This window comes from Eschrichtius robustus, chromosome 16, assembly GCF_028021215.1.
Source record: "Eschrichtius robustus isolate mEscRob2 chromosome 16, mEscRob2.pri, whole genome shotgun sequence".
NCBI classification, from domain to species: Eukaryota; Metazoa; Chordata; class Mammalia; order Artiodactyla; family Eschrichtiidae; genus Eschrichtius; species Eschrichtius robustus.
The window spans coordinates 77,922,035-77,950,034 of NC_090839.1; the positions used below are offsets into that span (position 1 = coordinate 77,922,035).

At 42.7% G+C, this 28,000-nt stretch overlaps 1 protein-coding gene across 1 annotated transcript; it reads left to right on the plus strand.

Moving 5' to 3' along the window:
* Nucleotides 1-531: 531 nt before the first annotated feature.
* NIPSNAP2 (nipsnap homolog 2) lies at nucleotides 532-27,879 on the plus strand. Its single transcript, XM_068565652.1, has 10 exons — nucleotides 532-672; nucleotides 10,705-10,844; nucleotides 10,927-10,972; nucleotides 13,820-13,914; nucleotides 14,250-14,320; nucleotides 15,252-15,392; nucleotides 16,253-16,284; nucleotides 21,264-21,358; nucleotides 25,488-25,571; nucleotides 26,726-27,879. The coding sequence occupies exons 1-10, from the start codon at nucleotides 581-583 to the stop codon at nucleotides 26,788-26,790; spliced, it is 861 nt and encodes a 286-aa protein (XP_068421753.1). The 5' UTR covers nucleotides 532-580; the 3' UTR covers nucleotides 26,791-27,879.
* Nucleotides 27,880-28,000: the final 121 nt, after the last annotated feature.

A 28,000-nucleotide genomic window follows, 5' to 3' on the forward strand; every position in this document is an offset into this window, starting at 1 on the left:
CCACCGGTGCTGAAATCAACGGGAACAATGGAGTCTGGAGACCACGAGAGAACCTGAGTGTGCGTCCATCCAGAATGCTTTTATTACAGCGTAATTTATTTTTGAAAAGGCAATATATTTACACGGAGCAAAATCCAAAAGGGTATTCGGGGAGAAGCCCGCCCCCCCCCCCAGCTTCGCACCCCAGGTCCTGGATTCCCCTAGGAACCGTGTTACTCTCCCCTTGTGAATCTCGCCACGTGCATTCAAGCCTTGCCCTTGTTCCTTTGGCGTACCCTGTGCTACGCACCGAGCTCCTTCCGCTGGAGCTTAAAGTCTCAAAATAGGTTCTTCTCCAGCTTCCCTTTCTCCCGGCTCGCAGCTGCGGGACCTCGCCGCGGGGACGCACTGCGGACGCGACCGCCGCAGGCCCCGCTCCCCCTGGCGGCCGCGCCCAGCACTGCAGCGGTAGCGCGCCCGCCCCGCCCTGCCCCGCCCTGCCCCGCCCCCGCCTCGGCTGGCCCAGCCGGGGGAGGGGTCGCGGCGGCGGCGGCGGCGTCAGCGGCTGCCCGGGCAGTGGGAACCGAGGCGCTGGAGCAAGATGGCGGCGCGGGTGCTGCGCGCCGGCGGAGCGGCCTCGGCCGGCAGCTTTCTGCGGCGGGCCGGCCCCTGCAGCCTCCAGCCCAGGCTCTGGTGAGCAGCGCCGCCCTTTCCGGGAGCGGCCGGGGAGGGGCCGCCGCGGGGCAGAGGGCACGGGTCCCCGGCACGAGTGTACGCCCCGGCCCGGCCGCGCTCCCACTGGGCAGGGCCTCCCGGACTGCGGGGCGGCGGGACCGAGGCCTCGGTCGGCGCGGCTGGGCGAGTCGGAGCCTCGGCGGGGTCGGAGTGCCTGCCTGCCGGGCCGGCCGGGCTCAAGGTCACGGTGGGAACGACGCTCGGCGCCGAAGCCACGTCCGCGCGCCGAGCCTGCCCGGCCTGCGGTACCCTGACCCGGCGCGACCCGGAGCGGTGCCCGGGCGGCGGGCGCATGCCTGAGGCCGCAGGCCCTGAAGTCGCAGCCGCCTGAGAACACTGCTCGCCCGCGCAAAGCCTCAGTGCTTGATTCCGCAAACGGCAGTAGAGATAACCCTCACCTCCTGGGTTGTTGTGAGGAAGAAATAAAATACCGCCTCGTCCCCGGTGAGCCCTCAAGTGGAGGTCGGGGGAGTAGTGAAGAGGTGTCAGCCCTAAGAACAGTCGTTGACTTGCATTTAAAAGTAGATAGCGAATCAAAAAGTATGTACAGTTATCAGCACTAAGGGGACGTTGGCTTCATGTTTAAACTTTTTTTCTAACCTCATTGGATTAAATATTCGGTTTTCAGAATCCATCCCTGAGATAGCCATGTCCCATTTTCCAAATCGAAAAACCAAATCCCATACCAACTTACACGTCGATTTGCTTCTTCAGTTTCTTTACGTTGGGTAACTTAAATTTTCTCTTTTTGTTTGTGTTGAATTAAATAGTGAGCCTATAGAAAATACAGTTGGCGCTTAAAAATGGAAGCGGGAGGGAGCTACCTGTTTGTTGAACTCTTAATACGGCCCGGCTTTTTACTGATACGGCTTATTTAATGTAATCCTAGTAGCACTCTTAAGAAGTAAGTAATAGGATCTGCATTTTAGAGATGAGAAGAAACCTAAAGGGCTTGAGACACATGGCTGGAAAAGGCATTTGAACCCAAGTTTGTGAGGCTTGAGGCCCAGTGCCCTTCCTAGGACTCATGCTCAACTTGTGTTTCAAAATTTGATATTTATGTTTCCAAGTTGGTTAACAAATCACCCTCCTTTTATTTTTATTCTGTTATTAAGTATCTACTGTTGCTTTATTTTTTCACACAGATGATAAAAACCTATGAAATTGATATTTTCTTTTCACAAAAGACAGCTGAGACTGAAGGCGTTCCCCTAAAGTGCCCAAGGTCACTTGAAGCTAGTAAACTGGAGATTTGGACCTGGGTGTGCCCGGTACCCCCACTTCCTGCTGGGGCCAAATGCTCTTGACACTGGCGTCCTTGTCTCTATACAAAGTCCCCTGTCCTTTCTGACTACTCACTCCTTCCTGGGCTCTAGTCTGCTTTAACTGTAGGCGTTCTTTAGGACTCAGTCTGGACCCAGCTAACTCATTGATTCTATCAGATACTGAATGTATATGATGTCGTTGAAACTCTATGGACCTGAGCATGATAGCCATGGTCACTCTCCCCAGGAAGCCATGGCAGAGGTGAAATCCCACGTAGACTTACAGATTGAGGTAGGTGGCATGGGAGAATCAGGGAACCTCCCTGCATGAGGTCATGGAAGGCCTCTCCGAGAAGGTGGCATTAAGCTGAGACCTGAAGGGTCAGTGGGCATGAAAGCCGTGAATGGGAGGAGTCAGGCATGCTGGGAAACCCGAGAAAAATCTAGGAGCAGGAGTAAAGGGAAGACGGAGAACAGGTGGCGAGGAGCAGGGGCCCGATAATTCCAGGCCTTACAAGCCATTGAGAGAGCTTGGATTTTACTCTGAGAGCCATGGAAGACGTTTAAAGGTATACACTTTAGTGTGACATGATCTGATCTACGTTTTTAAAAGATCAGCCTGACTTTGAAAAGGGGACAGTCAGGATGATGGCCAACGAGGCAGATGCTGGTGCCATTTACCGAGACTCATTTGTTCCAAAGGTGAGAGTGCCCACCACGTGCCAGGTGCTGTTGGGAAGCATCAGTGAATAAGGCACACAGGGTGCTTGTTAGTCATTCAGAGAAGGAGGAACAGGTGCAGGGTGGGGAGGGGGCGGATCCAGGGCAGTTTTGAACCCGGTGAAATTGGAGATGGCTGTGAGCTACTCGAATAGAAAGACCCAGTAGGCAGTTGGCTTATTGGATCTATATGACTTCTCCAAGGAGATGTCTGGACGGCATTTGAGAGTTGTCAGCGTATAGGAATGCAAAATGTTAATAGATGTATGGGTTTCAGTATACTATATTGTATTTGATTGAAATTTTTCATAATAAAATGCTTTTTTAAACTATAGGAATGGATGAGATTTGCTTGAGGAGTGTGGCTAGAGAAAGAGCTGAGAAGCAGGCCCTGGGCTGTATGGGTATTTACAGGCTGGATATAGGAAGGAGAGGCAGCAAGGGAGCTGGAAGGGGCAGCTGTGAGGTCATTATGGGTCAGTGCCCGGGGGGCGGTATTTTAAAGAGGGAGTGGTTCAGCTGTGCCAGATGCTGCCAGAAGGTCAAATGACGGAAGAAAACTGCACTCACCGACAGGGGTGTTGTGAGTGACATTGGAAGAGTGGTTCTAGCGGGCCGGAGGACGCGTTCCCGGGAGGCTGATTTGCCAAGCATATCTTCGCTCTGCTCAGCGCCAGGCCCTCTGCTCAGCTGTTTACTGAGCGCCGCACCAGTGTCCCCCAGGCGCTGGAAACGACCGTGTACCCAGAATTTCACTCATCTTCCTCCGGCAAAGCCTGCTTTTGCTCCTCCTGGCGTCTCTCTCCCCAGCCATGGAGCATCTGCCATTTAGAGGTCCAGGCCAGAAACCAGGTCTTCCCCAAGCCCTTCCCCTCCTGCTCCCGCCCATCTAGTCAGTTGCCAGATCTGTTAGTTCTGCCTCCAACATGTCTCGACTGCGCCTCTGCATCACCACTCGGCTGGATTCCTATCAAGAGTGTAGACTTGAAGCCATCGGTGAGGGGGACAGCTAGAGAATTCCCCAGAACAAAGGAGCAGGACAGTTTCCTACCAGAAAGACCTCTGACATGAACCCTGACTGGATCCTAATCCCTCTTCCTTTCCACCCCACGTCCACCAAGAAAAAAATCTATAAAAAACATGTTAGGGACAGTTGGGGACATTTTAAGATGGAGTGGATATTAGGTATTATAGAATTATTATTTTCGTTAGATGTGATATTTATCATTAGTGACGCGGTTTGTCCTTGATCTTAGGAGATGTGTGCTGAAGTATTTAGGGATGGTGTATCATGATGTCTGCACTCTGGTTTCATATGGTTTGGTAAAAATGAAAAAGTGAAATATATATAAACAGTAAAAATTATAAAATGTCCATTTTTCATCTAGATACAGGGCATAGTGGTCTTCGTTATACTGTTCTTTCATCTCTGTGTCTGAAGTTTTTCAAAATGAAAGGTTGGGGAACTGCTGTCTGTAGCAGCAGTGGCGAAGACAGATTTACTGGGCTTGGCGGCAGGGCGGGGGAGGGGAGGCCCTTGGCTCCTGCTTTAAGGCAAGACTCTTCTTCGGGTCGGGCCCTTCAGCCTCTGCCCCTCCCCCTCCCCTCTGCTGTATTCACATTCCCCTGGCTTCGGCAGCTAGAGTTCTGCTTCCGAGAAAGTCCTTCCTCCCGTGGGCAGCAACCTGACAAACTGCTCCTCATCTTCCGGGTCCTCAGCTCAACAGGTGCCTCTTCAGAGGGCTGGTCCTCGTCTCCCTCAGGCTGACCTAGACCCCACTCCCTCTGCCCCAGCCCACCACGCCCACCACCTGTGTCTCCACGGAGGGGCCCTTCTTCCCCTGGGCTGTGATCACGTTTGTCTGTCTGCTTCCACCAGCAAACTGAGCTCTGTGAAGTCAGGGCCAGGCTTATTCCTCTTCGTAGCCTCAGCCTGGCCCAGTGCCTGGCACATGCAGGGCACAGCTCGTGCATATTTGGTGATCAGACGACCAAAGCCCCTTGCCTCATCCTGTGGTCTCTGTGTTAAATGTATTTCCCTTCTGTAATTTGCCCCGACTAAACCAAAACACCATCTTCCACACCTAATCAGGACCCGTGTCTTCTCCTCTTCACCTCAGGAGTGTCTTTTGAATGTAATCCATCCCCTTCATCCCTCCTGCCATCATCTTAACCCAGGACCATCCTTTGGTCCATCCAGTGAGTATCAAATGCCTTCGGTGTGCCGGTACTGCTGGGCTGGGCAGCCGGCCAGGAGCCCAGGAGCCACGCTCCCTGCCTTTCTTGCTTAGTCCACCCGCCACACCACCGCCGGGCTGCTTTTTACACCTGAATCTTTTCTGAAAACTTGCTAGCATTGCCCCGTCTACAGGATAAGGTCCAGCTGATAGGCTTGGTGCACGGGAGCCCAGCCCCCCTGGCCCGCTTGCCCTCCCATTGTTCCTCTCACTGTCCTGTCACACCCTGTTCTCTTGCCTTCCTGAACGCTTTGCTGTTCCAGAAACATGCCACACAGCTTCATGACTCCATGCGCCAGGACACGTTGTTCCCTTTGACTGGGATTATCACTGGCTTTGTCCCCTGTCTTGCTTGTCCTCCAAGACAGAGCTAGACTGTCTCCACTGGAGTCCCTCTCGCTCCTTGCAGGCCGAGCCCAAGATGGTTCATTCCCTCGAGTTCCCACAGTGCCTGTGAGTCCACAGTGCCTGTGACCGCTCTGGCTGTTTACTGATAGGTTTTTCCCATGACAGTGGGCAGGCTAGGCATCTGTTCATCTTTGTATCCATTGAGCCAGGCACATAATGCTTATTCTATTTAGAATCTAGTGTTTTGTAGGATGTGCTGCCCCCTACCTCACCCTCTGTAAAGTGCCACCCGACACATAAATGATGTTATAAAGACAGCTGATTGCGGTGTTTGTCACTCTTGGTAAAGCACCCTGGCCCAGCCCAGGTCTTAGCACCCTGACAGCTGTTGGCATGGCTGCTTCTACCCCTTTCCGTGATTCAGCTTGGACAGTGAGATGGGCTGGGCACGTGAGGCAGTTTTGGTCACCTGCCAGCTGAAAGATTTCAGAGCTCGACAGTCAGTTGGGGCTATGCTGCGCCACACTGTTTTCCATTTGTCAAGACAGTTGCTACCCAACTTTGACAAGTAAGCAGCACTCAGGTTCTTGTGTGTGTCCCGTGATGTTGACTACTTCTTAGGTTAATCTTTAGCTTACAAAGTGTTGTCATATCCCTTACCTCATCTTACCCATCCTAAAGTAAATCCCTTTGGTATTAAAATCTGGAACGAATGCTCACTTGGGGAGGTTTGTGTGGAGGAGGCATCCCTTATTAGTGAAAATATTTTGAACTTTACAGTTAGATCTGGGTTCATATTTTTATCTTGCTGCTGCTTAGCTCAGGTTGTGTAATAACCTCTGTGAGCCAGTCCTTAAAATGCAATAATACCTACTTTGCTAGATTGTTCTGGGGATTAAATGAGAAGACAGGAACAAACTGCCTAGTCCAGTGCCTAACAGGAAGTATGTGCTTATTAGCTTGTAATCCCCTTAAGTTCTAAGGAGGAAGGGAAGAATTACTTTGGAATTTTTTTCCCTTCCAGATTTAGTCTGTCAATAATTCTTTATTATGCTCTCTTATTTTATAAAGTATTAAATGCCATAGGAATTAAATATCAATATGAGTGCACATGGTATATGCTTGTCTATGCACTTCTGGAAGGATTCATTAAGAACTATTAGTAGTGGTTGCTTTGGTGAGTACTTCTTAATGAAATTCCTTAGTGCTGATATTTTTAGAAACTTCCATTGTACCCCTTTCCTAGTTGTTCATAATTGTTATTCCTAAAAAAGAAAAAAACTATACAAAGTCCCGTTAAAAAAATCTTAAAACTTTCTACTTTGCATATCACTAATTTTATATGCTTGCCATTTCGCTTCATGATATTATTTAAGCAAATATCCCAAAACATGGTGTGTTTAAAATACTTTAAACATGGGAATTCCCTGGTGGTCCAATGGTTAGGACTTGGTACTTTCACTGGCGAGGGCCCGGGGTTCAATCCCTGGTCAGGAAACTAACATCCCACAAGCCACGTGGCACAGCCAAAAAAAATAAAATGAAATACTTTAAACGAATTGACAAAAATGTTTTTATTTTTATTGAAGTAAATTTTACCATGATTCATTTGGAGAATTGCCTTCTTCAGAATTAGTTTATTTATATAATCAAAGAGTGGAGACTTCCCTGGTGGCGCAGTGGTTAAGAATCCACCTGCCAATGCAGGGGACACGGGTTCGAGGCCTGGTTTGGGAAGATCCCACATGCCGCGGAGCAAATAAGCCCGTGCGCCACAACTACTGGGCCTGTGCTCTGAAGCCTGCGTGCCTAGAGCCCGTGCTCTGCAACAAGAGAAGCCGCTGCAATGAGAAGCCCGCGCACCACAACGAAGAGTAGCCTCCGCTCACCACAACTAGAGAAAGCCTGCGTGCAGCAACAAAGACCGAATGCAGCCAAAAATAAATAAATAAATAAATTTGGAAAGAAAAAAAAAAAGAGTGAATTGAAAACAGGGACAAATACCGTATGATTTTGGTTTCTGCTAAAGAGCTAATAGTTTTTATATATAATTTCTTTTAATTTAAAAAGTTTTTTTAAAGTAGTTTTAAAAACAATTTTTAAATCTCACCATTAATCAGGTGCTGTCCTAAGTGCTTTAAGCATATTTACTAGGGGTTAAACATGTACTTAAAAATATACAAGAGTAAAATAAAAAACATAGTCAATACAGATATTATATGGGGAAAGATGTGTTTCTCCTCTATTTTAACTCTCCATCCTTCCTTCAGGGATACCACCATTAACACTTTTCTCAATTCTAAGGCATTTTAACATATAATAAAAGCAAAATGGAAGAATTTCCAACTTCTTTTTACAAATGCCGCTTAGGACTATATATTTTTGTCATATGCACTAATAAGAAAAATTGCATGTACTGGTATTAACTTGTTATTTTGCTTATTTAACATGAGCTTGCTGCTTTTTAATCTTAAAAGATTTGAAAAAATGCTTTTCTGTTTCTTGATTACTGTATTTATAGAAAACATTTTATTGTTAATTTTGTATTTGTATATTTTGTTTATATATTTGTAAGCTCCATCAGTCAAAAAAAATTTTTCATCTGGTTTCTAGCTATTTGTGATAATATCCTATGAATTGGTTTTTAAATTTAAAACAGTCATATGGAGTGAAAAGTGTTCTGTAATGTTTGTTCATTAAAGCAGCAAGTCGATTTTTTTTAAGCAAAAAAAGAAAAAGGCTGCCAGTGTAACCCGTGAAATTTAGAGTTCTGTTTTTTCTAAAGCACCATAGTTGAATAAGAATAGGAATTTGTATTAATGTGGAATCCACACGTTCATCTCGTGAGACATTAGGGAATTTGCATGTCATGCAAGTTTTTCTTGCCTCTTGTTTAAACTCCCCTTCCTTAACACCTGGGGTCACTCTCTCTTTTCCTCTTATATTTGCTTTATGGTATCTGTGCCCTTAAACAGGTCTGCTAAGCAGATTGAAAATGGTCTGTAGGAAATCATCTAGTGTTTCCAAGAGATCCCCCCAGAAAAGGCTCACACTGGCCTGTCAGTAGCCAGACCTTGTTTTGAAGCACTGGATAAGATCTTGAGTGTTTGTATTGGTCATTTGGAATCCCAGCACGTTACTGCCCTTGGCATGATCTAGCAAAGGGCAGAAAAGATCATTTATGTGTACATGAATTAAAGATCAAAACAATAAAGAGTATGCCGTGATAGCCCTGGCCAGAGAGGATGGTCATCCGCATAAAGGCGATCGTGCAGAAAGAATGGGCACAGTCTCAAACGACTACATTCTGTATGATTCCATATATGAGACATTCTGCAAAAGGCAAACTATAGAGACATAGAACAGATCAGTGGTTGCTAGGAGTTGGGAGACTACAGAGACATAGAACAGATCAGTGGTTGCTAGGAGTTGGGAGAAGGGTTGATTACAAAAGGAGGAGTTTTAGGGAGTGAAGGAACTGTTCCCTATCTTACTGTGGTGGTGGTTACATGGCTTTATGCATTTGTCAAAACTCACAGAACTGTATGTCCAAAAAAGAGTAATTTTACAGCGCATGAATTAAAGTGGAGAAGATGAAGGGACGCGATTTGTCATTTGATTATGGTTGTGTGAAGTTAGGAAGAGGGTGAGTCTCAGCCAGGCTTTAATTTTTAAAATCTTGTTCTCAGGTTATATATACCTATATACCTTACCAATAAAGGAGTTTCTAAACATGCACTTTAGATTTTTTTTTTTATTTTTATTTATTTATTATTTACGGCTGTGTTGGGTCTTCGTTTCTGTGCGAGGGCCCTCTCCAGTTGCGGCAAGCGGGGGCCACTCTTCATCGCGGTGCACGGGCCTCTCACTGTCGCAGCCTCTCTTGTTGTGAAGCACAGGCTCCAGACGTGCAGGCTCAGCAGCTGTGGCTCACGGGCCTAGTTGCTCCGCGGCATGTGGGATCTTCCCAGACCAGGGCTCGAACCCGTGTCCCCTGCATTAGCAGGCAGACTCTCAACCACTGCGCCACCAGGGAAGCCCACACTTTAGATATTTTAGCTAATTTTAGGTATAAAAATAATATATGTATATGGAAAATTCTCAAAGAGTCCAGAAGGTTATACAACGAAAAGGAAAACTCTCTCCTCCCATCCCAAGCCCACTACAGTCCCCAGGTGTCCTCACTATTAGCAGTTCACTTTGTGTGTGTATTTGTGGTACTGTTCTGGGCCTACTTTTCCACGTAACTCATCTCAGCGATACCAACATATCAGTGCGTGTAGATCTACCTCATTCCTTGTATTGATTGCATTCTATTCTGATTTTGGCTCTACCTTGATTTATTTGACCAGTCCCCATTAATGGGTTCCAAATTGCCTGTACCAGGAACAAACTGGAAACAAGGTAGTAAGGAATGCTTGCACGCATTCAGCTGTGTGCACTTGTCTAAATATAGCTGCCCGTGGGACATACTACAAGTGCAACTCTTAAGCCGAAAGGCCTACGCAGTTTTAATTTTGCTATAGATAATGTCACACTGCCCTCTAGGGAGGTCACACAAATTTGTGATCCTACCAGCAAGCATATGGGAATTAAACATGCACTTAAAATTTCACGGGTAAAGTGTAGTTTGTTACTTAAGTCAAATCTATCCTCACTTTCTGACAGCATGGATAGTAGGAGTTCAGTTATAAGATGAAAATAAGCAAATTATTTATATGTTAATGAAGTCTATTCTTATGTTTTTGTGAGTTAAAAATCTTGATTCTAAGGTTAATTTAGTTTAGGGGTAAAAGTTTTTTTAACAAAAATTCATTTCACTTTCTCTGTATATTCCTTTTCACATTTTTTTATTGTGGTAAAGTACATATAACATAAAATTTGCCATTTTTAAGTGTACAGTTCAGTGGCGTTAAGTACATTCACATTGTTGTACAACCATCACCACCATCCCTCTCCAGAACCTTTTCATCTTCCCCAACTGAAACTCTGTACCCATTGAGTAGTAACTCTGCATTCTCCCCTCCCCTCTGCCCCTGGCAACCACCATTCTACTTTCTTTCTCTGTGAATTTGACTATTCTAGGTTTCCTTGTATGTTTTTTCTATGTTGAAAATTTCCTTGGAGGAAGGAAGAACACCTGGTGGAACTCACAGAGATACATGTGAGAACTCTCCTAGGAGTGCCGAAGTTACTTCTCTCACACTTTGCTCCTGCGTTCAGAGTGCACGCTGGTGGCATGGAAAGTGGACATGTGGTATCCCAGGTTCTAGAACAGTGCCTAGACAGTGTGCTCAAGGAGTGTTTGCTGAATGGATTGATGAATTTATGAAAACAATGTACTACACGACACAACCTAAAGACCCTGAGATCTTCGTACCTCTGATTAAACTCAAATTTTTGCATTTGTTATTCCATAGGAAATTGGCGTTTTCCAATAACAGACCTCGAGAGGACAGCTGGTTAAAATCCTTATTTGTCCGGAAAGTTGATCCAAGGAAAGATGCTCACTCTAATCTCCTAGCCAAAAAGGAAACAAGCAGTCTGTACAAATTACAGTGTGAGTCATAGGTTTGCTATCTTCATAGTTGACTTTTTTCCCTTTGTTCATAAGTTTATCGTTGAATTTTCTTTTGTTTCAGTTCACAATGTTAAACCGGAATGCCTAGAAGCATACAACAAAATTTGGTGTGTATACCAAACTATCCTTTACTTGGGGAAAAATAATGATTTTAATATTTGTCAGTTGCACTAACCCTTGATAGCAGAGCGAGATCTTTCACGCCTCTTCTTAAAGGTGAACATTGAGAGGCTCTTAAGTTGAGCTCTGTTGGGCATTACCAAGGGTGTTTTGATTTTAAGCGCTCTTTCAGCTAACTCCTCACATAGGCTTTCAGACTTCGGAATGTTACTAGACTCTTCAGGTTGGAAGGGACCTTGCAAGGAGGTCTAGCCCAGCTACTCATCCAGTGCTTGAGTCCTTTCTGTAGCCCTTCCTGACGCTATGCTTAAATACATTCCATACGCTCCATTTCTGGACAGCTCTGAGTGTTAGGAGTTAGAATTCACACCCCTGGGACCTCCACTGTGTCCAGTTTTACTCCTAAGTAATATTGCCACGTGAGAGCCCTGTATGGATTTCAGTAGAGCTGCCATTTCTTCCCAGGTCTTCCATCCGCCAGGATTCAAGTCCCTTCAGCAGATTCTCATATGATATGAAACCCATATATTCTTATAGAATTTGTAAACTTTAAGACCAAAGAGAATTAAGTGCATTAGTTCTTAACAGAAATAGCATTTTAATGATCAGTTGTCCACAAATATAATTTAAAAGCTTTTTTTTAACCTTTCATATCTGCTGCTTTCATGAGAAAGCAAATGATTTTGTTACCAGAATCAGCATAACTTTCAGAAGCAAAACATCTTTTGTTGTTTTATTTTTGGAGGTGGTTTGTGAAATGTAACATTAGTGTTGAGTTTCTTGCTCACCTCAGCACAGTTCTCTTTATTTTAGAAGTGCCCTAAAAACAAAACAAATGCTTTTTTTCTAATTCTCTTCTCATAAAATGAAATTTTTCTGTATGCTGGTGTTTCCCTGGATTATCTTTCCTGTCCTGTGTTTTTTTTTCACTTCATCTCCTGTCTCAGATTCCTGGCTATCTATTCATGTTCTCACTTCAAACTCAATGTGTAGAATTACCCTGCTCTTCCAGTTTCTCCATGTGTGACACTCACCATGGTTTTATTTGACTCTTTCCTTAGTTTTATGTGATTAGCCAGTCACTGCAGGCTGTGCATTCTTCATGTGATGTGTATTTTGCTTCTCTTTGCTTGTTTCCCTCTCCAGGCCTGTTGAGGCCCATTTCCAAGTAGCCCTTTCTGACTGCCTTCCTGGGCTTGAAGCTGCACCTGTACCTTCACCCCACCCTGCAGTCCGTTACCCAAAAGTTTGTCAAATTGATCTGCTTGAGTTCTGTTTTCTCCTTCATCATGTTTGTTTTTCTTTTCTCTGAAACTTTCAGCAGCTCCCTGTTTCCAGCCTGGTTTTTAGGGGCCCAGATAATGAGGTTCTTCCCAACTCATCAAGTTCTGGGTACAAGTACTACCTACCTTACAGCCCCCATTCACCTGGGTCATCTGTGCAGGCTTCCATCTGCCACAGTAGCTCCAGTGCTGGGTTGTTTACTTCCTGCTCATGTCATGTGGCAAAAAGAAAACCCAATTCCATTTCCCTGACATAATCTGGCTTTCTCCACCCCTGATTTCCATCAATCCCATGTGATTTCTGAACATTCATGGGTCATACATCAGATACATTTAATATCTGATCTTAATTTTAAAAGTAAATGCTACCCTTCAAAAAATTACGTGGTTTGGTCATTGTACTGGGTCTTAAAGACATTTGAGTTTTCAGTTAGACATAAGAGCATTCAGAGCTTTTCTCTGTTAACTAGTCACATCCACCCAGTCCTAGCGCTCCGACATCGGGTGGTGATCACTGGCTTAATATCAATTGACGTCAGCAGATAATCAGAACAGGTTCCATTTCTGACCCTTGATACCTTTTTGCATCCATTGTTGGATCTATATGGCACTTTTTCATCGTAATTTTTCTATTCAAAAAGGGTGCAAGTTTTAGCTTTTCTCTTGGTATGATGCAGTTATGCCTCTTCCCTTTGCCTTTCCCTGTCCATTAGGATCTGTAATGTGGGAAGGTTTCCGTGGAACCAGGCTCTGACACCTCTGTTAAATTAATACACTGCCAGGACCATGCGCGATCAATAGCGACAAACTGGGTGGTGTGTCCAGCATGGGATTAGGTGCGATACCTTTCAAATCCCCTCAGCTGGTTGAATTGAGTAGAAACTAATTTATGCCTCATGTCGTCTCTTTCATTTGGATTCTGCTGCCCCTTTGACGCCCTTCGGGATTGTTGGGGTCGGGGTTGCTTCCAGACTGTGTTGTGTCCCGGCTCCGTCGTCTTCCTTAAAGCCCACTCGTTCTCTGCCACTGCTTCCTGTGCCTCCTGGGCCGCTCCTGTCATCTACCCCATCCTCCACATGACCTTCTTCCCTTTCTTTCTTCTCCCGCATTCTTTTTCTACTATTCCCATTTCTCTCATCCTTCCTATCTTTGGAACCAGCAAAAGTTAGCTTTCATACACATCACCATTCCTAAGTATATACTTCTTTTTTTTTTTTTTTTTCTCTGAAACAGCAAATAATAGACTCATAGTTCCTGGAATTTTTGGACCTTTGGCTCTTCTTTATCATTTTTATCAATATACTTGAGTTACTTACCACTGTTGTAGATAGCTGGGGTATCAGTCACCTAAGCTTCTGATAAGTGGGACATGAGAGCACAACAGAATTCAGCCAAAAGGCTAATTCTGCACGTCTTTTTATCATAAACGTATTCTGAGGTCAGTTGTCAGAACACAGAGTAGATGACCTTTCCCTGTTACTGATCATGTGTTGTCCACCTGGTGTCATTTTGGTGGTTGTTTAATTAGTGTTGCTCTTTCTTCTCTTTAAGTCAAGAGGTGTTGCCAAAGATTCATGAAGATAAACATTACCCTTGTACTTTGGTGGGGACTTGGAACACGTGGTATGGCGAGCAGGATCAAGCTGGTAGGAAGCAGAAGTCTTTGGAATAAACACTTGTTCCTTAAGCCTTTACTGTCATTACTTAAATGATTTTTGACATAATGCTTGTTTTTATAAGCAAAGCTTTCCAAGTCTCAGTCTAGTTTTATGGTTAAAGTAGTTTCTCCAGTAAATCACTGCAAAAACTCCTTTTTGATCGTTTTTCATGTTTGAATCTATCATTGAAACTTTATGGTGTAACTTGAGCCAACACACATTACAGTTTTGTACTGTGTTAACACCATGCGTATCTAGAATATTTTCAAGGTAAGAGTATCATGAAACTCTAAATGTATGTTATCGTTTAAAATATATTTCAGTTCACCTCTGGAGGTATGAAGGAGGTTATCCAGTCCTCACGGAGGTCATGAATAAACTCAAAGAAAATCAGGTAATGATTTTTGAAAAAGACTAATGATACAGTAGATGTTAGGACAGAATTAAAGGACTCTTTTCTGTCATCGTTTTTGTTAGTAAACTGTTAGTTTTCTGTAGTAAAAATTTTATTATTTGGACTCTTGAGGTTGTATTTAAACATAGAGTAACCAGTTGTAATACTATTAAAATAATAGTTCTTATTGTAAAAGTCAGTTGTACCTTGATAAGCTGGAACTTTGAAACCGGTAAGTCAGTGTGAGTTACCTAACACATATCTGCTTCAGGAACTGACAACCACATATTCTTCATCTTGGGCCGACTTTGCTATCCTCCCCCTCCCTTCACGAATAGGTGTGTGTTAATGGAGAATATTCTACCAGCCATACATTATTAGGAAAGAAAACCTTTTGTGTAGACTCCCCGCCCATATATAAATGACTTTTTTTTTTTTTTTTTTGGCCTCGCTGCGAGCCTTGTGGGATCTTAGTTCCTGATCAGGGATTGAACCTGCGCCCTCAGCAGTGAAAGCACGGAGTCCTAACCACTGGACTGCCAGGGAATTCCCAATATAAATGGCTTTTTGATTATCTGATGTTTTGAGGTTTCCATGTCACCTGTCTCAATATGCTGTCAAACACTGTTAGAAGAACCTAAAATCGTAGGAAATTAAATTTGTTTACTTTGTCATTTAAATAATTAGGATGACTATGTAGTTTGATACCTAAACTTGGACACTTTTGAGAGTGAAAGGGAATACTAATAGTCGTTATGCTGGTTCAACAAGATGTAAACTAGGACTGTCTCAGGCCAACTTGACCCTATTTATAATAGTATTCTATTGTGGGAGGAACATAAATGTTGCTAAAGTGGGTTTATATATAAATCTTCTCATATTTATAATATAAATATGAGAAGATTTCATGAGCACCTTTGTTCACTCAAAGGAATTTGAGGAATTCCGTAAGGCGAGAAGCAACATGCTTCTCTCGAGGAAGAATCAGCTGCTATTGGAGTTCAGTTTCTGGAATGAGCCTGTCCCACGGTCAGGACCGAATATATATGAACTCAGATCTTACCAGCTCCGAGTAAGTACTGAAATAGGAGTTAACTGTCCCCTTGTTCTTCTGTGCAGAAGGACACGCACCCCTGATGCTGAGTGGGCAGCAGACACTGAGCAAATGTTCTGTGATGTGTGTTTGGCTCGTTTTCTCCCCTGTCCAGTTCTTCTCCTCTTGTTTCCTTTTTTTAAACCTTCCTTCTTTCTCCTTCTTTCTCTTTGCTAAGCTCATTTGTTTTTTATAGCCTTACACGTAAGAGGAAAGACCTAACATGCCGGACCAGCTACATTATATAGCATCTATTGTCATTGAACTAGAGCAACTAATAAGCATGTGACTATTGAAATCATTATACAGCACTGTAAGACAAAAGGGGAATAAACTTTGTACGACTTTCTAGATATTTCCCTACTTAGGTGACCACTAAAAAGAAAGGCCCAGGTGGCAACATAGTTAAAGTGAAAAAGTATCAGTAGATCTTGTGGTCTAATACTCAGTATTATACTGGGAAAAAACAAGTGATGTCCTTGTTAGGTTTACTTAAATTGAATTATTTAAAAATTTCACAATAAAGTCTGAATAGGTACCAACAATTTAATCATCGTGGGCCTAACTATCGTTTTCATAACTATAATTGGATGACTTAATTAACTCTCACTTTGTGTGTATGTTGTCTTCTTAGATGAAGCCACAGAATATTACTTCCACTATGGGATAGGTATGAACACAGTGAATAATACTATTTTGTTACATTTTTTTTATTTGTTAGATCTCACATTATTAAAAGTTAATTTTTAAGTTAGTCTTGTCATTTGATGTTTTTTATACTGTTAGTTCCATATTTCTTCACAGAAGAACTAACAAACCAAATCCAAATCTCTTTTCAGCCGGGAACTATGATTGAATGGGGCAATTACTGGTGAGTATTTTACCAAATGATGAGTTTGTTAAGTCTTATAAATAGATTCTTTTAGGCCATAGTGTTACTTCTAGAAATAAAATCTGGGGTTAGTGCCATGATTTGATACTAGACTGTTGTTTTGTTTGACATATTTGTATTATGAAATTTTTCAAACATATACAAAACTAGAGAGAATAATACCACAGGTCTCCCTTCTATACCCATTACTTAGCTTCAGTAATTATCAACACGTGGCCAGTCTTGCTTAGGTCTAAATCCCCCAACCCAGAGTATTTGGAAGTAAATCTCAGACAACGTAAAATTTCATCTATAAATATTTTAGTATATATCTCCAAGAGATAAGGACTTTTTAAAAAAAAAAAACAAAACCCCCCAGTGTCGCATGAAGTTATTTCATATTCTTCTTGGATGTTATCTTTTCTGAAATGTTGCTTTTGTCACATAAACAGAGCACCACAATGATACAGTTGCTTCTTTTTTTTTTCTTCTTAGTTTAGGAAAATATGAATTTTCCTTCAAACTGATCTATAGAGTCAACAGAATCCCAATCAAAATCCCAGCAGGCTTTAGAAATGCAAGGGACCCAAAATAGCTAAAACAACCTTGAAAAAGAGGAACAAAGTTGCAGGACTCACAGTTCTCAATTTCAAAACTGACTGCAAAGCTAGAGTAATCAAGACAGTATGGTACTGGCATACGGACAGGCATATAGATCAATGGGATAGAATTGAAAGACAAGAAATAAATTCTCACACATGTGAGCAATTGGTTTTTGACAAGTGTACCGAAGCAATTCACTGGGGACTGATAGTCTTTTCATCGCAGGGTCCTCAGACAACTGGATATCCTTGTAAAAAGATGAATTTAGACCTCTGCCTCACATTATATACAAAAACTAACTGAAAATGAATTGTAGACCTAGATGTAAGAGCTAAAATACAACACTTTCAGAAGAAGACATAAGAGAAAATCTTCGTGACCTAGGGTTAGGCAAAGAGTTCTTACATAAACACCAAAATCACAATGCACAAAAGAAAAAAAATGGTAAATTATAATTCATCAAAATTAAAAGCTTTTGTAATTCAAAGGATACAGTTTTAAAAATTAAAAGACGGGTCACAGACTGGGAGAAAATTTTGCAAGTCACATATCTGATAAAGGACTTGTATCCTGAATATATGAAGAAATCATACAACTCAATCACGAGAAGATAAATAACCCAATTAAAAAAATGGGCAGGGCTTCCCTGGTGGTGCAGTGGTTGAGAATCTGCCTGCCAATGCAGGGGACACGGGTTCGAGCCCTGGTCTGGGAAGATCCCATATGCCACGGAGCAACTGGGCCCGTGAGCCACAACTACTGAGCCTGCGCTTCTGGAGCCTGTGCTCCGCAACAAGAGAGGCCGCGACAGTGAGAGGCCCGTGCACCGCGATGAAGAGTGGCTCCCGCTCGCCACAACTAGAGAAAGCCCTCGCACAGAAACGAAGACCCAACACAGCCAAAAAAAAAAAAAAAAAAAAAAATGGTCAAAGGACTTGAATAGACAGTTCTCCAAAGATACACAAATAGTCAAAAAACATATGAAAAGATGGTCAGCATCACTAATCATAAGATAAATGCAAATCAAAACCACAATTATTTTCCATTCATCTTACACCCTTTAAGAAGGCCATTATCAAAAGAACAGAAAATAACAAGTGTTGGCAAGATACAGAGAAATTGGAACCCTTGTGTACTGTATGTAGGAATATAAAATGGGGCAGTCATCATGGAAGACAGTACAGAGGTACTTCAAAACATTGAAAATAGCATTACTCTCTGACCCAGCAACCCTACTTCTAGGTATATATTCAAAAGAATTCAAAGCAGCATCTCAAAGAGATGTTTGCACACCCATGTTCATCACAGCATTATTCACAGTAGGTAAGAGGTGGAAGCAACCCAAATATCCATCAACAGATGAATGGATAAAAATGTGGCATATATATATAATGGAATATTAATGCAGCCTTTAAAAAGAAGGAAATCCTGCCACATGCAGGGTGAACCTTGAGAACATTATGCTAAGCAAAATAAGCCAGTCACAAAAGGACAAATACTGTATGATTCCACTAATACAGAGTTTCTAAAGTAGTAAAAACCATAGACACAGAAAATGAAACGGTGGTCGCCAGGGGCTGGGTGCAGGGGAGTTGGTGTTTAGTGGGTATAATTTCAATTTTGCAAGATGAAAATGTTCTGGCGATCTGTTGCACAGCAATGTGAATAGACTTGGCCCTACTAGCCTGCACAGTTGAAAATTGAGATAAATTTAATGTTAGGTGCTTTTTACCACAATAAAAAATAAAATCATAAAAAAAATTTGAAAAAAAAAATTTAATGGGCAAAGAATTTGAATAAGACATTTCTTCAGAGGAGCTCTATGAATGCCTAAAAAGGACGTGAAAAGCTGCTCAACATCCTTAGTCAGTATGGAAATGCAAAGTAAAACCACAGTGAGATAGTACTTCATACCCACTAGGATGGCTATAATTTAAAAGACAGAATAACGTGTTGATGAGGTTGTCAATGAATTTGTACCTCTATACATTTCTGGTGAGAGTGTAAAATGGTACAGCCACCTTGGAAAAGGAAAACCATGACGTTTTACTTACTTTCAATTTATATATATTCTCTTTTTTTCAGTTATAAAATTTCTTGCTTTGGGCTAGATAATTTCTAAGGTCTCTTCTACCTCCAAAAAACAGTTCTGGGATCTTTTTTTCTAATGAATCTTTTCTTCTTAGGTCATCAAAGGCTAAATAATGCAAGGTAGAATTCCTTTTCATTTGAAAACTAAGAAATACATATTTGATTTTATCCTATTATTGTAGACATCATTTTATTAAGGAATTGGGGGGTAGGGTTGATGCTATAAGTGTAGTAATTTAGTTGCCCACAGAATAGGATCACCCAGTTCTATGTTTCCGTATTACTCATTGAGACTTGCCCACCGTGGAATCCACAAGGAAGGAACTGAGGTTATTCTTCAGTTATTTTAAAAATTATTTATAAAGCCAGTTCAGCATTCAATTTATATTTTGGCACATAGGTAACTAAGGTGGTGATCTCCTCTTCACTACATGCTTCTGATTATTTCCAGGCTAAGGCAAGTTATGTTTTCTTTGCCTACTGAGAAAGTGAATGAGAAAAATTCGGAATGAAATGAACAGTCCTGAATATTTATTACTGTCAGTGAAACTGAGGGTTTTCCCCCTTAGGGCTAGAATGCACATTAAAGTGATTTGCTTAATTTCAATAATTTATGAATCAGATTTGTAATTTTTGTGAAGATTATGATCACTTAACACTACATGTAAGGTTAAAGAAATTAACATCACTTGGAGGTAGCCCGTGGGGGCAATAGCAAGAGATCCCTCCTTTTCCCCTAAAGAACCTGAAAGCATGGGTCACCTTCGTGGAGTTGAGCACGTGGTGAATGAGAGCCAAGATGTACAAAGTGACCTTGAGGAGACTGGCTTCCTCACTCCCACCACAGGCTGCCCTTGCTCTGATTCCACACCCCACTTTGAGATGTTCTAATTCAGTTACTATGAAGTTTGCCTCTAAGAAGAGAATGTGCTGGTCAGGCCGACTCACTTATCTTGTCTCTCACTGTGGATATTAGTGGATTGAATCCTTGTTCATAGTCTCCAGCTCTTTTAAATGAATTAGAATGAATCCATCTTCCCAAGTCCTGTCCACTCTGGGACCCTAATATGACTGAGACATCAGGCCAAGCCTGGGCAGTGTTGATATAAATTGACTGGGTAACTGGGGTGTGGAGTCTCTTGAGAGACTCTACCTGTGACCTTCCTACATCACTTGAAGCTGCTTCCTTCATTTTCAACTTTGATTCTAGAAAACTGCTTTAAGAAAACATACATTTTAAAAACTTGTTTAGGATTTCAAGTGCATCACTAAATATAAAAATAAAGTACTGGTGCAGACACAAAAGAAGGTGTTTAAAAAGCTAATGCCTTTTGCAGCAGGGAATCTTAAAAAGCAAAGTTTAAGGCAAGTACCAATTTTTAACCAATTTAATCACAATTTCATGTTATACACATAGACACATGTGTATCCACACATGATGCATACATAATGAATGCCATTTGGTACTCATTTTCCTAACGGTTTGCTCAGGTAAGGGGGCAGAAAAGGAGGCAGCTTCAGTGTTGGCAGTGACAGTGAACTGCCAGGAAGCTCACATCCATGGTTCTTCCATATGCTGACCAAGGGGTTGCAGAATTTGACACCCGCCCTCGGCCGTAGATCACAGAGCTTGCGGGTTTCTCAGAGCTCACAGTGTGCGGCTGCTTTGTAGGTGCGGTGCACTTCCTTCCTCTCTGTTTTAAGCCCTGTTCTCGAGGCAGGGTCCCTGCCTCCCTTGGAGTACAGTGCCTCTGGCACCATGGGCTTCTTGGATCGAGAATTCCCTCACCTTCTCTCAGTGTGTTCTTGGAAAGCAGCTTTTTTTAAGTTGACAGGTCCTACCCTCTGCCAGTTTTCTAGACTTTACGTTAAGAATCATCAGTGCAACCACATATCCTCACGTTGTTGTTTTTATTTTTCATTTTTATTTATTTTGGCTGTGCCGGGTCTTAGTTGCGGCATGTGGACTCTTAGTTGTGGCATGCATGAGGGATCTAGTTCCCCAACCAGGGATCGAACCTGGGCCCCCTGCATTGGGAACATGGAGTCTTACCTACTGGACCGCCAGGGAAGTCCCATGTTGTTTTTATTTTAATAGTTATGAATTACTGTCTACTTCTCATGAAAATGACTGCTGCAGCTACAGAAAGATACATTTACATCTTACGTGCATTAAAATAACTTTCGAATGCATTCTGAACCACTTGCGCTGAGGATGGAGGGAACTCACTGACACTTTTTAACATACCTGATTCAATATCTGAACGTTGCTTTTCTTCTTACAGGGCTCGTGCAATTCGCTTCAGACAGGACAGCAATGAAGCAGTTGGAGGGTTCTTCTCCCAGATTGGGCAGCTGTATATGGTTCATCATCTTTGGGGTATGTTCTTTTCCCTTCAGTTCCGTATTCCTGCGATTTCAGAGTTCATTACTAACTAACTTGTCCTAGGCAGTAAATCGTATCTCAAGTCAGGAACCTTAAACGCTGCAGCCGACCCAAATGTCCCAGATGGAACATAGGTGCTGGGCTACCCGGAATAAGAGGTCAATAGTGAAGGGTCCACAGATGTGCGGCATGTCAGTGAGCTGGTGAAAGTGAGAGTGGGGCAAGAGCGGTGAGGCAGCAGCCCTGGGCGAGGGGAGATGATAGAGCTGCCCCCGGCTCCCTCAGGGACGGTCCCGCTTTCCATGCAGAGGAGGTGCCCACACGCACGCCCACCCCCTGCCTCGGGTCTGACTCCACTGTCCCAGAGGCCCTTCTCTCGCCTTTTCCATCCCCGCCCACTTTGGTTTGGCACCGTCTTTGGTGTCTTTCAGGGCCTGACTCAGATGTTCCCCTTTGTCCCCAAGGGAATGTCGCTGTCCCCTGAGCCCCCAAGAGCCCAATACTGTGTGTGTGGTCACAGTCATGGCTGTTTGTGTCTGTCTCCCTGCTGAACAGGAACCGGCTCTCAGCAGTAGCTTGGTTCACTCTGGGCACATTTGTAAATGGTTATTAAAGTTAAAGAGATGAAAAGCATGACTTTTTCCAAACCTTATGAATTTGCTGAGGTCTTGGTTTGCCCTGTTTGGTCCACCAAGTGCTGTGGAGTCACGTGCCTGCTGGGTTAGCAGGAGGCTCAGAGACGGGTGACAGGTCTGCTGAGCGGGAAAGCAAACCTGAGTGACAGGCCACCAGGCCGTGTGCGTTGAGTGACGCAGGGAGTTCCAGTGGGGGTCCTCCTCGTTAGGAGTGTATATCGGGATATAAAGGGATACAAAGCTATGAAATGGGGGAAAACCAATGAAAGGTGGAATACGAGCTAGACTTCAGCATCTAGATGGGACTGACAGGTAGAGGTGGGAAGGAGGGGCTGGAAGAGCAATGGAGACACGGGAAATTATAAAAAGTGCTCAGGAAACTACAAATAGTGCCGACGGGCTAAATGGTAAGATACCTGCCGGGGACCTGGGTCTAAATGGGTGAGTTGAGGCAAGAAAAGTCATTTTCACATTGTGCCCCTGGAACCTTTCCCCGAAACCCTCCGTGTCTGGGGAGGAGACCCCACTCCAAGCCCCCGCCAGCCGCTGCTCACCTCAGCCACACACACTGGGCTTCCCCGGCATTTAAAAGATTGAAACCTGCACCAGATGATTAGAGGCCGCCAGTAACCCTCAGCTCCCGGAATGTCGGGGGCAGCGGTGTTCCTGGGAGCTTTCTAGCCAGCTGAGATTTGACCTCCTAAGGATCAGAGTTTTCAAATGGAGTAGATTTGCAAACAGATCTTTAAAAGATGCGTTCTGTGTCCCTGCCTTTTGATTATACTAAGTGTAATTTAACCTTTATGGGTTCAAGGTGGGAGTGAAGTCATTTTTATCATTATTTTTTAGTGCATGATCTGTCCAGAGGATATAAACTGAAAAGACAGACCCCTGCCCTTCCCCAGCCTGGAGGGGCCTCTGAGGTCGGCCTCTGTAGTGAGCGAGCGCGGAGACGGATGGGTCAGGACCAGAGGTCAGGCACCTGTCTACTCTGAGGCCCTGCCCTTCTCCACCTTCCTTTTTGTCTCGAGTCTGTGTCCCAAATGTCCACTGCCCACTTCCTACTTTATAGGAAAAAGTCTTGAGATGTGCAGAGATGAATTCTCAGTTGTCTGCCCCCAAAACTTACCCTCACTTTTCATCTTTTTTAGAGAGAGAGAACCAACATTTATCAAGCACCTCCAGTGTGTTGGTTATTTATGCACCATTACCTTTAATCCTTACAGCCACACACCACAAATGAGATACCTGTGACTCATGGGTGGTGAATAAATCACCCAGAACCCACAGCTGTTCAGGAGCTGAGCCAGGCTCAGACGTCAGCAAGTCTGGCTTCAAAGCAGGTCTTCCCCCAGCACAGCCCCCCTCCTGTCACCCTTGCACGTGATGCCATCCCTCCCCCACCTCCTCAAGGCCTCGCTGCAGCCACGGCTCCTCCACCACCCGATCCGTGGCCTCCTTCCCTTAGTATATGAATGGGCTCAGTGCCTCCCATCTTTAAAAGCCTCCCCAAACCCAAAGGTGCATTGACAGATGAACAAAATGTGGTTTGTTCAAATTCATAGAAACAGAACGTAGAGTAAAGCGTATCGGGTTGGGGGAAGAGGGGAATGGGAAGATATTGTTCAATGGATAATGGTGGCACAACGTGAATGTACTTAATGCCACTGAACTGCACATTTAAAAATAGTTAAAATAGTAAATTTTGTTATGTATATTTTACCCCCCCCCAATTTTTTTTTTAATTAAGAAAATTTGTAAAAGAACATAGGCCTCTCCAACCTGTGTTCCCTGCGGGGGGGGGGGGGCGGGGGGGGTGAGGGGTCACCACATGGTGCCTTAGGTGTGCACCCAACCCCGGTGAGGTCACTGCTGCCTGTCACATGAATGTTAACTGTTTTCCTCCGGGTGGTGAGAGGTAAAAGATTTTGTTTTCCTTCTATTTTTCTGCATCTTCAATATTTTATGTAATAAATTTATACTCCATTACTAGTGGAGGGAACTTTTGTCTTTAGATGGTCAAATTGCCAGGCCTGCAAGGTTAGGTCTTCTCATAGGGAGAAGGAAGCCCCAAAACAGAAACTAGAACTGAGGAGGGAGCCCTGGGTGATCTCTTAGTCACGACTGACACCGTGTCCAGATGCCTAGGAGACATTTCCCTGGTCACTGGTTGGAAGGATCTTGCCCGGGTTGGGAATCAGAGACCAAGGCACCTGGGTGAGATATCCGAATTGTACCCCAAGGACTCTGACCCTTGGCCCATGCTCTTCCCTCCACCTGGAGCGCCTTTCCCTCCCGTTCCCGCGTGTCGATGATGAAATGGCCTTTTCAACCTTGAAGACCTACTTGGTCAGATCCCAGCTTCCAGGCAGCTCTCCCTGGTCAGCTGTGTTCTCCCTGTTGAGTCTCTTTGTTCTCCACTGCCTTGAATACAGTCTCACCCAGATCACTGTAGTGCTTTATAAATGCTGAGAAAAATGGAATCTAATATTGCTTATCCGTAGTCTGACAGTGTGTGGTTACAGATTTAACATGTATTGAGGAAGTTCACTTGGTTTGTAAAGGCACGTCTTGAATCCGCTAGACTGTGAGCCTTGAGAGCGGGTTGTTTTGCGTCTCCCACAGGGCCTGACAATTTTGCTCAGAATAGCCAGCTCACAGTCATTCCAGCTTAGTACTGAGTTCCCAGAGTATAGGTGGTCCCTGACTTACGACGGTTCAACTTAGAATTTTCCAACTTCACGACGGTGCAAAAGTGATCCACATTTAGTAGAAACTGTACTTCACATTTTGAATTTTGCTCTTTTCCCGGGCTTTCGATACATTCTCTCGCGATGCTGGGCAGTGGCAGCCGCAGCTCCCAGTCAGCTACACGATCACGAGGGTGAACAACCAGTACACTTAAAACTATTCTGTTTTTTACTATTAGTGCAGTATTCAGTAAGTTACATGAGATATTCAACACTTTATTATGAAATAGGCTCTGCGTCAGATGATTTTGCCCAACTATAGGCTAATGTGAGTGTTCTGAGCACGTTTAAGCTAAGCTAGGCTAAGCTAGGATATTCCAGTAGGTTAGGTGTATTGAATGCATTTTCAACTTACAATATTTTCGGCTTACAGTGGGTTTATTGGGATGTAACCCCATCATAAGTTGAGGAAGGTCTGTAGGCTCTTTGAGAAAACGAGGAGTGCAGCAGAATCAACACTTAATGGATACACAGTTGACCCTTGAACGTTCAACACAGGTTTGAACTGCTGGGGTCCACTTATATGCAGATCTTTTTCAGTAAATACACACAGTACTATATGACCCATGGTTGGTCAAATCCAAGGGTACAGAACCATGGATACAGAGGGCCGGCTATGGGATTTGAGCACCTGCAGATTTTGGTATTCTCACAGCGGATCCCGGAACCAGTCTCCCACTGTACTAGTGGAATTATGTTTGGTTTAAGTCTTAATTCTTCTGTGTGGCTATTTTTAAGCTTACAAGGATCTTCAGACCAGGGAAGATATACGGAATGCAGCATGGCATAAACACGGCTGGGAAGAACTGGTATATTATACAGGTAATATCTTAATAGGCATAAAACATTTTTCATTCTTCTCATCTCATTGTTTTAATGTTCTTTCACCCTGAAGCTAATATGTATTTAAAAAAAAAAAAATAGTACGTTGCTCTAGGATCGTGAATTGTAAGGTTGAGGGAATGGAGAAATAGTCATATTTTTCTTGGACAGTTACAGGACATTTTTTCAATAGAGAATATTCATTCTTTCAAGTATATATGTTGTCTGGTACAGTTCTCAGATCTTTGTGTATTGTAAACTTTACATCATTACCCTTTTTGTACATTTCTGTATTCTCTGAAAATTTATTATACAAATAAATTTTTTTCTAAGCTTTTCCTTTCTCATCAAAATTGTCCATTCCCCAAAGCATTACAATTTAATACAGCAATTAAAAAGTAATTTTGAAAATTAATTTGGTATTTAGACTTTCCATATGTACATGTGTATGCATGTGTACATACGTGTACACCTATACATGTATGTATACCCATACATACATACACACATACACACACTATGAAATCCTAGTTGCTTGATTTTTAGAAGAAAACAGCCAGGCTGAATACCACCCAATGACACCAATGCAGGTACCACCTATGTTGCACGTCAGGTACATTTAAGCCCATATCCTACCAGGAAGATCAAAGAGTAATTTGTTCTGGAAAATAACTATTATCTTGTCTTTTAATTCAAAAAAATCATATAACTGTATGTGGCTTTGCTGTTTATTCTTACATTTCCATCAGTTCCCAAAGATGTGTTTTACTTAGCACTGACAGTTCTACAAGTACAGTGTATTTGTTCCTTTATACAGGATACAGTCAAATTATTTGATGTTATATAAATTTTAATTCAGTTGAAAGAACCTTCTAAGAAAGCACCATTTTTCTCATAATATGGACTTTCCTAGTTTCCTACAAATGAAACACATTTCCGACAGAATGTTTTAATATCATCTTATAGGATGTCAGCTGATCTGTCATCAGTTTGTGTATTTCTTCCCCTGAGATCAGTCCTAAATATTCCAGTACTCTATTCTGATTTCAAGCAGCATGTCTTCTGAATATTCTTAGCAACCTATTTGTTAATGTATATTTACTGCAGTCTGTTTAGAAAAGAACCAGCCCAGTAATCTTGATCTTTGTTTTCAGTCCCACTTATTCAGGAAATGGAATCCAGAATCATGATCCCACAGAAGACTTCACCCCTCCAGTAAAGATACAGAATTTCGATGTGCCTACATAAATTTATGTGACAAGTACTTGTCATAAATTAATTTGAACTGTATATCAAGTGAAAAAGAAACACTGAATTGTAAACTGCTGTATATAGCTTGTAAGAGACCTCTTTAAAATTTACAAAATCACAAGAAAGTAAACTATTACAGTTTGGCGGATTGTAACAGTGCTCTGTAGTCCTCTGAAACATCCCTGTATTTGTCGAATATACCTTATAATACCCAGCCACCTCTCCCCACCCTCCAGGAAAAGAGGGCCCAAATTAAAATTGGAATCATCTCCAAATAAGAATCCAACCATGGAAAAAAATTAGCCATTTCTTTATAAAATGCAAATCTGTTTTATAATTACAGATTTTTAGACAAATTTCTTGTATCAGGAAGAAATATAAATTTTGTCATGTTTCTGTAGCATTTTTCTGAGTCTCAGACTAGGAACAAATTATAAGTGTACCCAATAGCTGAAAATGTTTTACTTCACTCTCATTTTTAATGTCAGCATAGTAAACAGTGTATCATTACTGAGCTGGAAGTGGTTGATCGGTAATTCAGTCTCCACATTGTGTATCGTGATATCTTTGTGTGAGAGGAAAAAATGGTTTGAACCTGTGTATTATATGTGACTTTGAAATGAACACCTTGAATAGCACTAATTTTTATTTGTAATATTTTTCTATAACAAAACGAGTAGCACTAGGAAAAGAGGTTTTATTTTGTAAACAATCATCTGTGACCTCAGACATTCTCTGGTTAATATTTTAGTAAGCTCACAGACGATTTTTCCAAGATCATGTATGAGGGGTGGTGCATGTTGAGATTTAAATTGGCATAAAGCTGCATACTTTGTCTAGCTCTGATTTAGTTTTTTAATATAGTGTGCCAATTTTGTGACTGTAATCATGTGAAAGTCCTGTTGAAATGAAAAATTATGGCTGACCCCCAGATCAAAGAATTTATGTTAAAATAAAGTGTGAATAAAAATCTCATATCAAATGTCAAGCTTTTACATGCGAATGGTTTTCTCCAAGAACATATAAAAGTCAATAAAATCCTCTTAATTTTCACATATTACATGTTTGCGATCTCTTTTTAATGACTGGTGCTGAGAATGACCCTGTCACTCTTGAAAGATAGATAGCTTGTCCCAGTTCAATGGGCATATGTGCATCTACAGAGTAAAATATTAAAT